Source organism: Neolamprologus brichardi, chromosome 23 (genome assembly GCF_056152115.1).
Source record: "Neolamprologus brichardi isolate AB-2024 chromosome 23, ASM5615211v1, whole genome shotgun sequence".
NCBI lineage: Eukaryota > Metazoa > Chordata > Actinopteri > Cichliformes > Cichlidae > Neolamprologus > Neolamprologus brichardi.
The window spans coordinates 8824188-8841066 of NC_142125.1; the positions used below are offsets into that span (position 1 = coordinate 8824188).

Genomic DNA, 16879 nt, shown 5'->3' on the forward strand with positions numbered 1-16879 from the left:
GAGCTGGGAGTTTGCCAAAAGGTACCTTAAGGACTCTCAGACCTTGAGCTTGAGAAGCAATATCATGTGGTGTGCAGACAAACAAATGAAGAAATATGAGGCACTCAGCATCACCCCCTTACAGTTAGTACAGTCAAACATGTGATGGTAGCATCAGCAATGTTTTACTGCAACAGGAATGGGAGAAACTGGAAGAATGATGGAAGCAAAAATTAAGCAATCCTGAGTGAAAACCCTTTTTCAGAGTGCTTAAAGGCAGTTGTGAATGTTCATATTTCAACAAATCATACTGCCAAGACAACACCAGAGTGTATTTGAAAAAATTTATATGAAAGTCTTGGAGGATCCTGAGTCTGAACCTGAATCTGTTTTGGAAAGTTAGCAGCACTGCTCAGCTAACCTACAATTAAGGCAATAAATCATCATATTTGGAATGAAATGATGATTTTTTTTTTTTTTAGGAAGTAAATACTCCTGACAAAACGTGTTTTATATTTAATTTTGCCAAAATTATATTTTTATAAGTGTCAAATAATACAAGGACTTCGTGACTATTTTGATGAAGACAGCTGGTCATTTTTGAAATATGAAGTTTAATCAGTTTTATGAGTTCAGTTAGTGTTTATGAAAGGAGCTCATAACTGCTGGCCTTTGGTTTTTCCACTTTCTTCATATAGTGATGCAAACAAAATCATTCCCAATTTTTGCAGTACCACAGTTAGTCTTATATTAAGTACTTTATATTGGTTTAATTGGTTTATTTACAGAGATAGAGTAGTCCCCTCCGCGTTATATTTATATATTTTTATGAGTAATAAATGTTACCAGAACAGCTTTATCGGTAACTGATAATCCAGTCAAAGTTGACCAAAGTGCTCCATAAGAGGCACGACACATACTTCAGGCATGCCCACACGCCTCAACAAATATATCCAAATGATAATTAAAAAAAAAAGAGACAATACAACTGATTCCACATTTTAACATAATAATATATAATGTTTGTTTAGTCCGCAGAATGAAATAATACTTAACCCCTGTATCCGTTTGGAAGCTTTCTAACTGATATTTGTGTGATTACTCGATACTGCCGTCAGCAATACTCAAATACCTGACACACTGCGTCTCTTCCGACTACCCGCCTATACGCGCAAGGCCAGTGTACTCTCGTAAGATTGAAAAAGAAAGGGGGAAAAAAAGGTAGATTCGTGTGAACCTCCCGCAGAAGACGTCATCCAATCAACAGGTCGTTCTATCAAGATTGGCACTTTCCTTGTCCGGTAGAACGCAGAGTTCTGTGTAGGCGTACACCATTACAGCCAATCAGAATAAAGAAGGCGGGGCAAACAAGCTGCCGTCTGTTCTGGCAGTGGGGCTCTTCCAACACCGAAACCGACTGAGAAAAAAAAATCACACCACTACGCAAATCCTTCCAATGGAGAAGGGCCAGGATGTTGAAGCTTGTTCGGCGAATGAAAAGATCGTCTGCAAGCTAGCCACCTAGCTCAACTAAGAGGAGAAGAAACAAAAGTTGTGAGTAACGTCGGCTTAACGTATAGTGAGGTGAATGAGGGCACGGGAGGTTGCTATCAAATGTAGTTAACGTTGGCTTATGCCAAGTTCCGTGATTAACTTTGCCGTTGAGGTTAGCTCTCCAACTGTGGTACCAAAATCGGCTGCCGTAGCATGCTAAAAGAGGGAGTTTGGCTGCTGTGCTGGGGCGAGTTAATCGCCTGTCTACCTTGCAAGTTTAGCATCGATCAGATTCCTGTTGTCATTACTTTTATCGCTGCCAGCTCGTTAGCTTACATGTTGAACGTTAACTTGTAGTTGACAACTGGCTGCTGCTGTTGCTAGCTAGCCTTTTGCTTAGCAGTACCTTTAGTGGAGTATTAACAGCAGGCTAGTTGCTAACTAAAGGCTACATTGAAGCTTATTCTCCTGTATGTTAGCCACATCAGGCTTTTTTATGTACATCTTTAGCATCATCTTTAGCATTGCTTTTCACGTTCATGTCGTGGGAAATAAATTGCTGTGAAACTTGTTTGGTATACTTACTTGGTTAAAGTAAACACGAGCACAGAGTTAACCAACAGTGTTTAATGCGCTATTTTCTTTTTAAATCTGGCACATTATTCAGCAAAATAAAGATGCATTATTTTATTACGTTATGACTATTAGTGGCTTAAAGGAAATAATCATATTAAAGCATGGTGCTTCTTGTGCATGGGCATAACAATGAGAGAACTTCGAGATTTGCATCTATCATCCCTGCGAGGACTTCATTCCCCTGTTCAGAGTGCATCAAGACCCACAATGAAGCATTTGTTCCTTTTCTGTTGAGACCCAAGCAGTGACACTTGGATACAGGCAGAAAGGAATCTGGTCAGTCTGCTGTCTGGCTGGAGGTGGAGATAGCCAAACTATATAAGAAGAAGAAGCCAGTTTGTGTTCGCTCCTTTGCTCAAATAAATTAGGACAGTGGTCTGAAGAACAGGAACATTGTTATGCATATTTGCACAGATTGCAAAACATGCAGCATATATAGAATGTATGCTAAAAATCCATGCCAAATCCATGTTCAAAATTTCCCCATTTTGTTATGTTTTACACATAGTCTGCACATATGCTGCACAATAACAAGAGCAAACATATAAACAACTGAAACGTCGAGTTGATGACACATTGTTTGTTGTGATAGTTGAACCCCGGTGCATCATACTTCTATCACTGATCCTTGATCTTCCCACAATAAGATTTGTTGTAATTTTTGGATACTAAGGTGTTTCTGCAGCATTAAAAGACTTGCTCAGATATGGGAGGGAAACGGAAGTTTGTTGGGTCCAAACTATCTCATTAGTAGTGACTGAACTTTCACATTGGGAAAGACATTGGGAATTGTTCATGGTGCCATTCGGGGGGGGGGGGGGGGGGGGGTAATTTGTCTATAAAAAATACTTGGGCAGCTGTCAGTATACTTTGTGGCCCATTTGAGAAACATGGTTGAAAATACAGCCCTATGGTAACTATGAAGGACAACCATCAGTACACTGAGAGTTTGCCAAAAGACACCTTGAGGTCTCTCAGACAGAAAAAAGCAAAACATAGATTGAACTATTTGGACACAAACCCCAAAGGCATGTATGGAGGGAACTTGGCAGTCAGAATCACCACATTACTTTCTACACACTTGAATACGGTGGTGGCCACATCATGTTGTGGTGAATTCTGTGACAGCAATGGTAGACCCATCAGGACTGAAGGAAAGATGAATACAGAAAAATTAAGAGATTCTGAGTAAAAACCTTTTTCCAGAGTGCTGAAAGGCTGGACTAAAGGTTTATATACCAACAAAGTGTATTACCAAAAAAGTACAGGAATAGCTTTGGGAGAAGTATATGAAAGTACTGGAGTGGCAGTAGTAGTAGCAACTGACCACTACTGGATGGTCTTTTGTCTTGTTTAAACTAAAAGCAGTTGAGTAAGAGTGAATAATGTCTATTTACTCTTATTTAAACATTCAGTTGACTGTGAAACATTAAAAAAAAGATCAGATTTTGACTGTTCTAATGCATTGCATTGCTGGTTTTACACATGCACTGCTAGCCAAGTAATCTTTTCTAGACATTGCCTGATAAAAAAATAAATGTCCAGCCTAGCTAGATTGGACTTTATCTTGGCTTTAAATTGCCATCTTCCTGTTGCAAAGTGTGTGAGATGTCAGGTTGCGCTAGTCTGCTTGTTAAGTGATGTCATTTCAAGTGAGGTCATTGCTTGAGAGAAGCACCACCAAAACATTTTATTCTCTACCTATGCGAGTTTTTCTAAGCACTAAATTAGAATATGTTGGCTCCATAGTGTAGTGATTTGCCTCACAAGCGAATGAGCCCTGATTCACAGCTAAGGGGAAAGCACAAATCCCTTTGGGGGGGGTGGGGGGGGGGGGGGGTGGAGGAAGGGGGGTAGCATCAAGAAGAGCATCAGCTGTAAAAATCTGTCAAATCACATTTAGCAAACCAACCTGCTTTGATGACCCCCTGGGAATAAGGGACCATCCAAAAGTTTCTTTACATAAGTCAGATTATGGTCTTTCAGCAATCAATGTCAACTACTTGGATAATTTGCTACTAACTTCTGATTCCACTAAATGCCATTTTTCATAGATGCCCTGACAGCTGCACTAGATTATTTTTAACTCTCAATGGGAACTCAAGGAGCATAAAGACATCACACTTAACAAGCGGATTGTCTGATGCATTTACCTCCAGTGAGTGGTCATCATATTCACTCCTACATACTCTGTTCAGGCACCTTCACCTAACCCACATACAGTATTTCCACTGAACGCATCTAAAATGGACTACCTTCTGCTGTGTGTCAGAAAAGGCAGAAAATACCCCTGTCTAAATTCTTCTGAATTTGTTTAATCTTTATTAAGAGTTTTGTGAATTCAAGTTAAGAAATTATACCAAAAATAGTGTCCTCTAATGTCTTTGCTTCTACTGCAGTATAATGGCTGTTAAGTACTGCACTGCAGCTAAGGTGAACTTGTTATAAAATGACACATCACTTACTTTTAAGTGTTGTAAACACAAGCCTTTGTAGTGATGTACTGACACTGGCCTGCTAGACTGTGGGTCTTTGCAACTGACTTACAGCTCTTCTGCCCCTGCCCCAAAATCTACCAGGATAAGCCTCTGATGGCAGTACAGATGTGTGCCAACTAGGGGGAATCCCCCTAGATTGCAGATCACCATCTCTCTGTGATTATCTGGGACATAATTCCAGTGAATTAGTGTGTTTGCTTTAATCTGGAAAGACGTTAATGGCATTAAAGAGTATGTGGATGAAAAACCAAGCTCTGTGAAATGCCCCCACAGTGGGCTCTCAGTAAGCTGCCCCCTGCAAGGATTAACTGTTAAATAAACATTTTAGTGGAGTGTATAAAAATATTATGCAGCATAAAACATTTGATGTGTCTTATTGACCGAAGTCATTCAGTTTGCTGTGTATTTGCTGTGCAGTAGTGGTCAGGTGCTACCATATTTGGGTGTTCTGTTTCAGCTTATTTTAATACTTGAAGCTTTTTTTTTCTTGGTTTATTATCTATACCCATCTCTCATGGCTGTCATCTTGGCACCTGGATATGGGCTTTAAATTGCACGAACATCTTGTTTAGCTAGGTTATTTCCTTAAGCACAAGCTTTGATATCCTTTGACCTAGTAGTCGGTTGGTTTTATATTATCACCTTCAATATCAAATTCGGACACGACTCCAAAGTTCATGTGATGTGTGCATAGCATATAATATACCACGTGTCATTTATTTGGTGCAGTAATGACGGGTAGACATCTTATCTAAACATAGGTTTGATCCAGGTGTCTCTGTGTTTGTATTTGCACAAAGCTAAATCATTAACTGGACAAGTGAGGAAAGAAGATTCTAAGGAACAGACACAAATTTGGTTTAACTCCTTGCTGTTCAGTTAACCATTTCCCCCAGTGTGTGTGTGTTTGCTGAGATCTAGGCCTGTTCTGTTATGGCAAAAACAAATATTATCAGTTGTTCGGGTCACTCTTATGAACATTGAAATTATTTACAATTATTTAAAAATGGAGTTAAAAATTGATGTATTAAACTGAAAAAAGACAAAAGTTCACTTTGTAATTAATTATCCTTAAACTCTAATCATAAATCAACTGAAAAACTAAAGAAAGCAGTGTGAAGTAAAGGAAAGAGATGTGCTGAAAGGTACAATGACAATTGGAATTGCACAACCCTACTACTAGGACCTGTCTTTGGTCACATTCTAATGCATTGAGCATTAACTCCAATGCAAATTAGATTTCCAGAGTGCTTAACATTGAACAGCACCGCTGTTTTCTTTCATTCTGTTGGTGGGAAAGTCACACACCACAACGAAGGCTTCCTGTGAAATTGTGAAGATAAGAATATTCATGAGTCTGTAACGAAAAAAAAGCTGACATATAGGTAGTTTTAATGTTGGTGATAATGGGTAAGGAACATTAGAAGACACTGGGAGGATTTGTTACAGTAAGTTGTTTGTTTGTTTTCATTTATAGCTACTAGTAGTTGTGTAGCTGTTTTGAAACTAGCAGTCTGTCACCATTTGTCGCACTTTCATAAAGTTAACTTCCAAAAGCCTCTTCTTTTTCATTGTGCTTTATGATAAATGCATAGTATTACATACTCTGAGTTAGGGATACATTTTATTGATTGTGTTGGAAGACTTGGCATAATGTAGTGCACAATGTGGACTGAGTCTAGCTAGAAATAACCTATAATTGAGCCCTGCTGAGCAAGATTATCCTTGGCTTTGGGAAAGAGGGTTTGGAGCATAATTGATGTTTGGGTCTGCCTTCGCCAAAGAAACCACCCTGTCTTTGCCCTTAAGTCGGCCTCAGCTAAGTTCCTAGCATTTCCTCTGTGTTTAGATCAGTTGACTCTACTTTAATGCCTCATATTTTCTGCCTATAAATGTAATCCAGAGCGAGATTAAGATAAGAGGAATATCTGCTGAATCTTTCAAAAAAGGTGTGTGTTTGCACACTTCTCTCTCCATTTGGAAGAAACCAGTAAATTTTTGTTTAAGAGGTAGTGATTACAACAGGCCAGGCCTGTCATTTACTGTTGGACAGGGCTTGATATAGGCTTTCCTCTTTTGTCTATTTTGCTGTAGACACTGCCTCTTTCTGACTGTAAACAGTTTTAAACTACAAACCTTTTTAATACTTATCTTTAAAAAAAAAAAAAAGCATTGAATTACACTTTCTTAGTTTGTTTTCTAAATTATAATGCTGATTGTGTAAGAAAACTCTGCTTTAGTTTTGCAGCCTGTGGGTTGAGGACATGTGACAGGACAGTCTTGTCTTTGTCAGGGTTATCTCCTATTTCCTGTATCAGCCTCCTATTTGCAGCATCCTTCCTATACCAGAAAGAGCAGGATGATTTTAATATATGAAGCCAGGTTAACCATTGATCAGATCAGTTGGCTACTGCTGACCTTTAGCTCTTTGCACAAGTTGCAGCAACGTCAAAACGTGCAATGTTTAAACACTTAAATATACTCGGACTTGGTAAAGCACCTGCTTGTTTGAAGAATTACTGAGATATGTTTAAGCACGGCCAGAGAAAATACTTAGATTCAAGTGCTTAAACACAGAGCAGGAGATTTTGTTACTTGGGTTGATTTCTGCTGCAGCGTTTTTGAGGTGCTCTGCGTTTGGCTTACTCTACTTCTGCGGTCACATGTTTTTTTTTGTGTGTTTTGGAGTCGCTGAGATGGAACAGGAAGTCAGATATATTATTCACAGGTCTTTCAGTGTGAGAAGTGAGTGATGTTGCCTGACTTTTTTTTTTTTTTTTTTTTTGAAATTTTCAAGCTGTGTTTGTGGTGGGTGGGAAAAGGTTGGTAACGGTATGTCGCCGTGACGTGACTTTATGGCTGTCATTGGTTTTGTTTTGCTTTGACTTGCTATGTCCGCTGACTTGTTCTCACCATTCGTCCGCAATGTTAAGAGTGGAAGTTCTCACAACTCGGCTTCTCTGTCTGGGTGCTGTGTGACTAAGTGGTTTGTTCTTCCTTCCTTTGTTGAACTACGGTTTGATAATAGTTTGAAGTTCCTAGTCTCAGTACTTACTTTCAGTATTCGTTTCTATTAGATTGGATTATATTTACCAAGCCTTCGTTTTATTTTTACTTTAAAATGACTGCTGCTGTCTCCTCTGAGCCAGACAGTAACAATGAACGTGTGGCTGGTTATGAGATTACTTGACTATAAAAGGAGCCTCTTTCAGCTGCTACAGTGATAGAAGGAAAGTACAGTTTTGGAGGCTTTGAATGCTTATGTAACTGCCTCTTGGATGTAGTGGGTAATCTTCAGATTATTTCTCTGCTCAGGAGGAGGTTTTAATCCTGTCCCAACACAGAGCAAATCAGGCTGAAGCCAACAGTAGGCTGACCCATCACTTTGAAACTGTGACTGGACAGTTCAGCAGCACTCTGTCTTTAATGCATTATGATTATACAGGATGTGTTGGAGAAAGTGATTAAAAAAATTGTATAATTGAATTTCAGACATGTAATTACTTTTGTGTTATTGATTTGGTTTGTCACTTACGTGAACGTTTAGTGAGAAGTGAGGTCTGGCCAAGTTTGAAATGGATTAACTGGGGCCAGGAATTTTTGGAAGGATTATTTACGTTTCAGAATTTGGCCAAACTGAATATTTCATGTCATCACTTCACAAGTGCATATCAAATCGAAGTAAAAAGAATTTGCAGGCATAATCTTGATGTTCTCAAGAAAAAGCAAAACATATCATTATCCAAGTATCCAGGGACTTGCTTCATGTGGAGTGGAGAGAATTTTCTGAATTGATGGAGATGTGAAGCCAAAGTCCTGCTAGAAGTAAATCTCACGACTCGGTAGACTACCTAGAATGATCCTGGGTGGATATTCTAAGGCTTTTCTCTGAGTGAATGTGAAGAGATTCATAATTTTAATTTCAGTGTATAGAGATGTACCATTTAAAAAAAAAAAAAAAAACCAAAAAACGTACCTACCTATTTTCATGGCCTAAAATGAGTAGATGTCTGTCAGCACATATCTGAAATGGCCATGAAGCTCTTCTGTGCATCACCGCAACAATATGATTATGGCTCATATCCTTCCTGCTGATTGGCGCCTCAGAATCGGGGGGTGGAGGGGTGTGAGAAAATGCCTGTTTTAGACATTTTTATACCATATCTTTAAAAATACTGACACTATTATTGAAAGCTTTAAGATTGTACTAGTGAAGTTACACATGTGTGAATGTTTTCCCAACTGTCAAAAGTAAGTGCATCTATACCGATGTTAATGTAAACCCATAATGAATGTTCTTTCCTTAATATACTGTTGATATGTTAGTGCCCATGTTAAACATGGCTAGAGTTTTAAACAGGGAGGTCAGCATGTGCACAAGGTTTTTCTGCGAGCTAGCAGCCAGGATTTGTCCTGCATTGAGGAATCTTTGGAATCTGTCTGAAGAGGTTTTTAGCCGCAGCTAAAGAAAAATCAGCAGCACTGTAAAAAAAAAAACTAGACAGTTTTTCAGCAGATGATCAGAAATGCCAAGAGTTTACAATGATTTCTGTCAAGCAAGGTAACACAGACCTATAACCTTTTATTCTTGGCATTCTAATACCCTTATGAGCTAACATGTCTAATACTGTCATCCCAGACAAAGTAGCTCAATCATCTGTTGTTCAAACCTTTGGTTTGTGAAGGGCAGCCAACCACAAGAAAGCTTACTTAAAGGAAGAGGGGCTTGAAGCGGGAGGAGCTGAAATTACTTCTTTTTTGTTTTAGATATGGGACTGTACAAAGCCCCAGCATGACATAAATAAGGGCTATTTGTAACTGGGAATCATTCAGTGATTAGGCCAGGAATTAAAATATGACGCATGAAATGAGCACAGTAGATTCACTTTAAGATTAAAGAGTGTATTTTCTCTATTCCTCTGGTTGTTTATGCTGTTTTTATATCAATTTTCTACTTTGTAGTTGTTAAAGGGATGATTTCTGTGCACTCCATTTCAGATTCCTGTGCAGCAAATTTGTGGGCCTTCCTGTCACTTTCCTGTTCCAGCCCCTGCTCTATGGCCTTAAGGTAGTATGCATGGGTTAAGGGGGTTGTGTTCCACGGTGTACTGTGGTTTAGGTTTTAGAGCAAATGCAAGCTAAATACTGTGGGAATGAGGACGGTGTTGGATTAATTGCTGTGTTTGTTTTGCAAAGTTCTAAAAGTAGTACAATAGAGTATTTAGTATTTTCTGGCTGGCATTTTCTTTTCTTGTTTGACTTGGTTAACTTCATCTGTGTTTGTCTGTACTGTAGTCCTAAGGCAGTGTTTCCCAAACTTTTTTTTTGCTAGGCCCCTCTTTGTTTTACAACAAAGATCTTGTAATCTCCTACCTTGGCTCTTGTGCAGGTGAAGTCAAAGGGAAGATATGCTTCACCATATTTTCTAGTCACTGGCTTAGAATGAAGTTGGTTTGAAAACATACTCCATCTCCTGCTTTGCGTTTGTTTTGTGTGGAAGCCCCAGTGTCCAAGCATTCTTTTATTTATTTTTTCTCCCCATACCCCCCCCCCCCCCCCCTCCCCCCCAGGGGGTGGGCCCCACACTTTGGGAACCTCTGTCCTAAGGTGAAACTTTATTCTTATCTGCTCTCACACAGGCTTTACAGTTAGACTAACAGTTTCAAGTAATTGTGTCATATAGATGTGTCATTTTACAATTGCAAAGGTGTAAGACTGCTTTGACTCATATTACGGTCACAGCGCTGCAAGAGTTTCCTCTTTTAAGCTTTAAAGGAAAAATGAAGAAATAAATGACCAAACTAGAAACACTACTGCGAAAATCAAAAATGAGCTGACCCACAGAATGTAACTTTGAGTTCACACGCTTGCATGTCACAACTGAGTACTAACATCGAATCAATGACCCCCTTAGCTGTCTAAAGTTGATTTTATTCTAGTGGAAGCTGTATCAGGTATTTTTCAGGGCATTTTTAAATCAGACATAGCTGTTGTGTTTCAAGCTTAAATGTTTAGAAAGCAAACATCATAAGACGGTAATTGATAAAATATTTGATAAAGTAATTGTTATGTTTGACAGTGCCAAACATAATAAAAAATGGATTCAACTAAAAAAAGGCTTTAAAAAAATCTCCAGTTACACCGAAGCCCACTTACTGTTCTGTTTTTTGTTTGAATGGTTCAAAATATGTTGAGTGTCAGTGTTACGGCTGATTCCGTAACACTGTTCCACAGTTTGTGTGAGGCAGTGTTGGCAAATTCTGCCACTTAGGTCTCAAAATGACTCTCAGTAGCAGCTATGGTGTTAATATTTAAGGGGCGAAAAAAGTTTTAATCAAGTGTTGAAATTATTCTTTCAGCAGTGAGCTGTAAATGCCGTGAAGTTGGGTTATGCCGGCATGTGTCACATGACTGCTTAAATATGTGGTTGTGCATATTGTTTTGGTCTCCGGGAGATATGTGTCATCTCACACTTGGTCTGGACACAAAAAAAGAAAGAAAGGAGGTTAATTTTGACACTGGGTCTGGTTAGGTCACATTCTCACATTCTTCAGCAGTGACAACCAGGCTCTCTGTGGGTTGCCTTTCAACAGCCATTCAGCACTGGGCTGAACCAGCTTGATCTCTTTCTGTACGAAAGTTTGAATGTTCAGCACTTCGTTTGTGTTTACCAATGAAAAACACAGCCTTAAAATGTAACTTGTGTACACCCATAACAGGAAATTAAAAATAGATCCATGGCATACATTAAATTTGATTCAGTTATGTAAATATAAAAACAAATAGGGCCATAAGAAATTGCATACAAAAAGAAATACTGATATTTATTTTCAAACGTATTAACTGTATTGGTTTCCTAATTGAGAGATTTAGAGTTATCATCTGAATAGCCAGAGTTTATAGGGACTAACTTGGGAGAGGAAGCCGTTAGTAAGCAAACATTAAGATGAAGTTGCACCCAAGCAATATTTTAGACACTTGTCCAAAAACACTATTTTTATGGCTGAATCATTTCAGGTTACACTTGAGAGCCTTGCATAAGAAGGCAGAGTTATAGTTTGATGATGTGGTGGCTGTTTGTACCATTAGGGGGCAGTGTAACATTGTTTTCATGTTCACCTTACTTGACATGGAATGCTAGCTGTTTACTCACATCCAGAGGTGGGGCAGTAGACTCATGCATGCACAAAGCAATCACAGTGACTCTGGTAGGTTTAATGCTGACAGCCCCCTCAGCTGACTGCAGAACAGACCCTGGTTTCTGGTCCCTGGCCCAGTAGTTTTCCTGTTTTCTTCTGCTTGAAAGCAGAACAAGGCACAAATGGGTGGGACCCAAAATGGCCTAGGAACGCTGTACATTGTTCTCGGAGTTTCCTCTTCCACATTCCTGGGCTGATTGGGATCTGGGCCTCCTGTGCAGGGGTATTGTTCTAACTCACCAGCACCACAGACCTGGCCCCAGCTAACCACAGCTGCCTCCACTGACCATTGTGGTGCCCTGGCCTAATGATGGCTATCTTTGCCATATCCATTTCTCTCTTTCTCTGACTAACTCCTCTCTGCATCTTTGCCTGGCAATAGTCCTGAAACAACATCCATCTTTGCAACTTAAAACATTCTTTTTCTCTTGTGCTTACATTTGGGATTATATTTTTTAATAATTTGTCAAGTTTTGTATCTAGATTTCAGCCTTGAAAGCCTAATGAATTGCAGCATGCCATAACTAAGGCAATCAGTTTGGCAAGTAAGATGAGAGGTCAGATGGGCACACTTTGACGTTTTTAGCTACCTCACTCTTATATAATTTCTTAAAGACTCAAAGGACTATGTACACTAGAACTACAAATTAGTTCCTGTGCCTTGGCAGACATCTGTGGTCTCTAGTGGAAATGGCAACTTAAAAGGCCTGCTGCACTTTATATGCAATGGAAGCAAAATGGTTTGAAGTTTCTGAACTAACATTTCAATTCCTGGTGTTCTTTTAAGTGAGGACAAAACATTTTTGTGTCAGTTGCTTTTTCTGGATTGTGAAGGTTTACACTTCGATAGATTTAACAGTAAATTAATTCAATTTTATGACTTTTTATATATGAAAATGTTGATGCCAGTGGAAAAATTGAGTGATTAAAAAAAATTAATTAATTGATGTTTTGGTAGTGTAGTTTTGGGCATAAGTGTTAATTAGCTACAGTCCCACTTTAACAAGTGTTCTGCTTGCTTGTCAAGTAGTCATATTGTAAACTTCTAAAGCTTGGGGTATCTACTAATTTTAGATCAAGTGCTAAAAACAGCAGAGTGTGATCACAAGTTGGCCAAACCAGAGAAACTGTTTCATAATAAGATGTAAAAATGCCTGTAAATGTTCCCCTTTTATTTAATATAAATACATAGGGCCATATTGATGGGCCGTCTTAGACCCTTTAGTGTGTCTGGAGTTTCCTGCCACTACAATATTTACATTCCTACTATATAGAGCCAGCTACCTTATTTGTATATCAGGGGTTTTTTTTTATACCATATGCAGCCAATGCAAGAACACATTCAAGCATATTTACGTACATGCATACCTACATGCATTGCTTTTTCAGTTATATTTACAGAAAGCACAGAGGAGAGAAACAGGAAGAGGATGATGTCTTACTTTTACTTCCTATCTCTGCCTTTTGACATAGTTTATACACTACAGCAATTACATCATCTTGCTGTTGACGTTTTCACACACTGCAGTAGAGGGTGTAAACACTCCCTAACCACACTTACTGGTCTTACAGAGTGCATGTTTCCTTATTAGGGATGGGTATCGTTTAGGTTTTATCCGATACCGGTGCCAAACCGGTACTTTTGAAACGGTGCCGGTGCTTAAACGGTGCTCAAACCGGTGCTTAAAGAATGGAGAACACAAAATTGGCCCAAAAACCTCTCATGTTCAGCTGTTTTTTTGTAAAAAGATAACAATGTTAGCCTTTTCTGCAGCTATGGGGCATATATGGTATCACTCTTGGCTGGAAGCAGTGCTTAAACAATGGAAAAAACACAAACCTTGTCCAAAAACCTCTCATGTTTAACTGTTTTCCACTTTTTCTTTGGTCATTTTAGCCTTTTTGGCCAGGGTGAAGGGAGTATCTGCCATCAAACAAGAAGACAGCCGCATGTAGCTATGATGATGTTTGCTAGTTCACCTTACATGCATTAATGTAATAACGTGGTTAGCCTACTCAACGTAAATTACACACAAACAACATTAAGCTACTCACGCAGAGAAGAATGGCTGCTGCTGCCATCATCATCCGTCATCATTTCTGCTACACTGACAGGGCTAGGGGCCAGGACTGTACTCTTTGGGTTTTTGGGGGATGTTGCTAACGCCGGGTCCGATAACAGGCACCACACCCGCAGTAGATGTGCACGGTGTGAGGTCTCGCAGCAAGCTATCAAATACGGTGCATTTTTCGGCTTTTAAAAAAAACGCTATGCGTTGCCAGGTGTTTCATCAGATTCGAGGTGTTACGTCCTTTGACAGTATCACAGTATCAGCTTAAAGCACTTATTGCAGGCTGCTGAATTTGCATATTTTGCTGTGAAGTACAGCCAGACTTTTGACCGCTTCGCCTTGGGCATTTTTAATCTTTAGCTCTGCTCTAAAAGAACGTACGTACCTGGACCCGCCTACTATCCTTGAAAACGTAAAATGATTGGCTAGAATCTAAAGTGTATCACAGCTCAGGAAAAAAAGCACCGAAATAAAGCACCGAAATGTGCGCTGCTTTTCGGTCTGGTTACTACCGTTTATGTCAGAACCGGTGCCATCATGGCACCGGATACCGGTACCCATCCCTATTCCTTATAATCATTAGTAGAACAAAGAAAAAATCTTTAAAGGCCACGGTTAATTTTTGAGTAGGTTCGCCATTCGTGTTTCATAACAGCATAATGCTATCAATGTGGGCTAATATAGCAAAAACTTGGTTTTGATGTCAGCTTGGAGTAGCTCCCCCTTCTGTATTGTACAGGGTTCTAGCAAACCTCGTTTGACTCGCTGGAAAATAATGGACTTAAGTTTTACATCAGGAGGAAGATGAGAACCCCGAAACTCAAGTGTGAGTGTCAGGCCCAGAAAACGGGGAGACTTTGCATGTTCTCCCTGTGCCTACCTGTATGTTAGGTGTGAAAGTGAGTGTGGAAGGTTGTCTGTCTCTCTGTGTTAACCCTGTGATGCACCAGCAATGCAGCTGGTGTACCCTGCTTCTCATCCTGACAGCAGTTGATAGGCTCCAGCCCCCAACGACCCTGAATTGGATAAGTTGTTAGGAAGATGGATGAATAAGCTGTTAAAGATGTAAAGCAAGGTTTTAAAACCTGTTGAGTACTTTAGTGCCATAAACCTCTTTATATTAGAGTTGCTTAATTCATTATTAATATTAAAGTGCTTATTGGAGTCTTCATTAGAACAGTCCCTTTATCATGCTGCTTACTGATTGATGAAACAGCATATAATGTTCATCTTAAGTGTTTTAATATTTTTTTGCACATTAGTGCTGTGGCCATCACTGGAATTTGTGAATGCTTCCAGCTCTCTGTTGCTGTAGAGCACTCACTGCATTTGTAAATTGATGATTTCTTTAGGCAGTGAGCTTTTGAGAGTCAGCACAGCATAAGACAGCCTTACTCTGCAGCAAGGGATATTTGGAAGGGTTTGAGTTCACTGCAGGTACAAACTGTGCAGCCAAGCAGAGCACAGCAGTCTGTCATCACCCTGTTTCACAGACACCAGCACAGTTGAACAGAAGTGAAAGCAAGGGGAGGGGTGCTCTTGTTGTTTAAGCAAGTTAGCAAGAAAGCAAATGAGCATTTGTGCTTGTGCATGAATACTAAAAAGTGACACTATTTTGACTGGGATAAGCGCTATCAGTAAATGCAGGCGGGCGAGTGAAGCCTGCTCTATGGCGCTTCCTTACTTGTTTTAGTCCCTGTCAATCTTCTTCCTTCTCTTGTGGTGTTTCTCCTGTGAGTAACACAGGCCAGCAGGGTGTGGCTGGTGTCGTCGCTGTTGTGATTGGCTAGAGGCCCAAGCTTGTGTTATCTCCTGTGGAACATGTTCTAGTCCCACCCCAGATAGTGCCTGGCACTCAAATATAGCCCTGCCTACTTGCAATTACATCACAGCCTATGAAAAGATCCATGTCTTTTTGCTTTCTCTTTACACTGTCAACAGACAGGTAATGTGCAGTGTAGAAAGTTTCTCACTCTGTCAGGTTAACTAGCTACAGTTGGAGCTCTCTATATAGCTTTAGAGAGCCTGACAGAGAGTTTCTGTGTTGCTCTGTAAGGGCCCACAGCTTAAGAACTTGACAGTGAGTGCACGTCTGACGGCTACATGTAGGTTGCAGCTCGCTATAAAGACTCTACCTACTCCTCTGTAAATGGGGCACGTGAAACAGGCAGGTAATTTGTGTCAGAATGGTGTGGCACAGGCTACTGGACTATGCACCAGAGTAAAAGACCTAAAGTCTCATCGACCATGGATTTTCTAAAGAGCCTGGTTCCAGCTGTGATCTCAGGTGAGGGATCTGCTGAACATGGGGGAACTGAACCCAGGGAGTCAGGCCCACGGCTTCTGCGGGTGAAAAGACTGGGCCTGCTAACCATGGGACAGACCATTGAAGAAGATCTGGTAGATCCGGTTACAAAGCAAGATGCTGGGATAGGCTCCTCCAAACATGCTCGCAGTAACCATACCCGCCTTAAAGGTACAAATGTCCCAAATACACAATTCATATATATATAGCTTTTTTTATGTGCTTCCTATAGATTACAATTTTGGTTAATCTCTGTTAACATATTTCCAAAAACTGGCTTAATACCCTCCTGCTTTATGCACACATGCTTACATACACCATGTATGAAAAAATACGACTGGGTTATCTGTGTTTTCTGTTCACTGTGGAGGGCAGTAAAATGCTGTGGTCGCCACTCTCCATCCATGCTCAATTGAGAGTGTGGCATAGGGGCATGTGTGCTGACAAATGAATTGTATTTCCATTGTGATTTCAATCTGAACATATACAATACACAAAATACCACTGTAGGTATGCAAAAATTTGACATTGCGATAAAAGCTTTATTCCTTATTCATATTCTTCTTTATTTATTGGGCATAGGCTATTAAATGTTTAAAGTGCAAACAGTTATAAGACACATTTTTCTCACATTGTGCAATAAATAAATAAATAAATCCAAATCCAATTAATTGTGTAGAAAACAGAGATTTAATT

The 16879-nt window shown here is 39.7% G+C and overlaps 1 protein-coding gene across 9 annotated transcripts in view; it reads left to right on the top strand.

The window, feature by feature from the left end:
* Window positions 1-1357: 1357 nt before the first annotated feature.
* The window catches only part of fryl (furry homolog, like), a 75154-nt gene continuing 59632 nt past the window's right edge, over window positions 1358-16879 (top strand). For 7 of the 9 annotated variants that reach the window (XM_006790207.3, XM_087836843.1, XM_087836844.1 and 4 more), the window contains exon 1: window positions 15787-16354. In XM_006790207.3, the coding sequence (XP_006790270.2) occupies window positions 16090-16354 (265 nt within the window). In that variant the 5' untranslated portion in view covers window positions 15787-16089. Of the gene's footprint in view, window positions 1534-9605; window positions 9676-15786; window positions 16355-16879 lie in introns of those variants that run through there. The other 2 variants (XM_087836847.1, XM_087836848.1) reach the window with 2 other exon arrangements.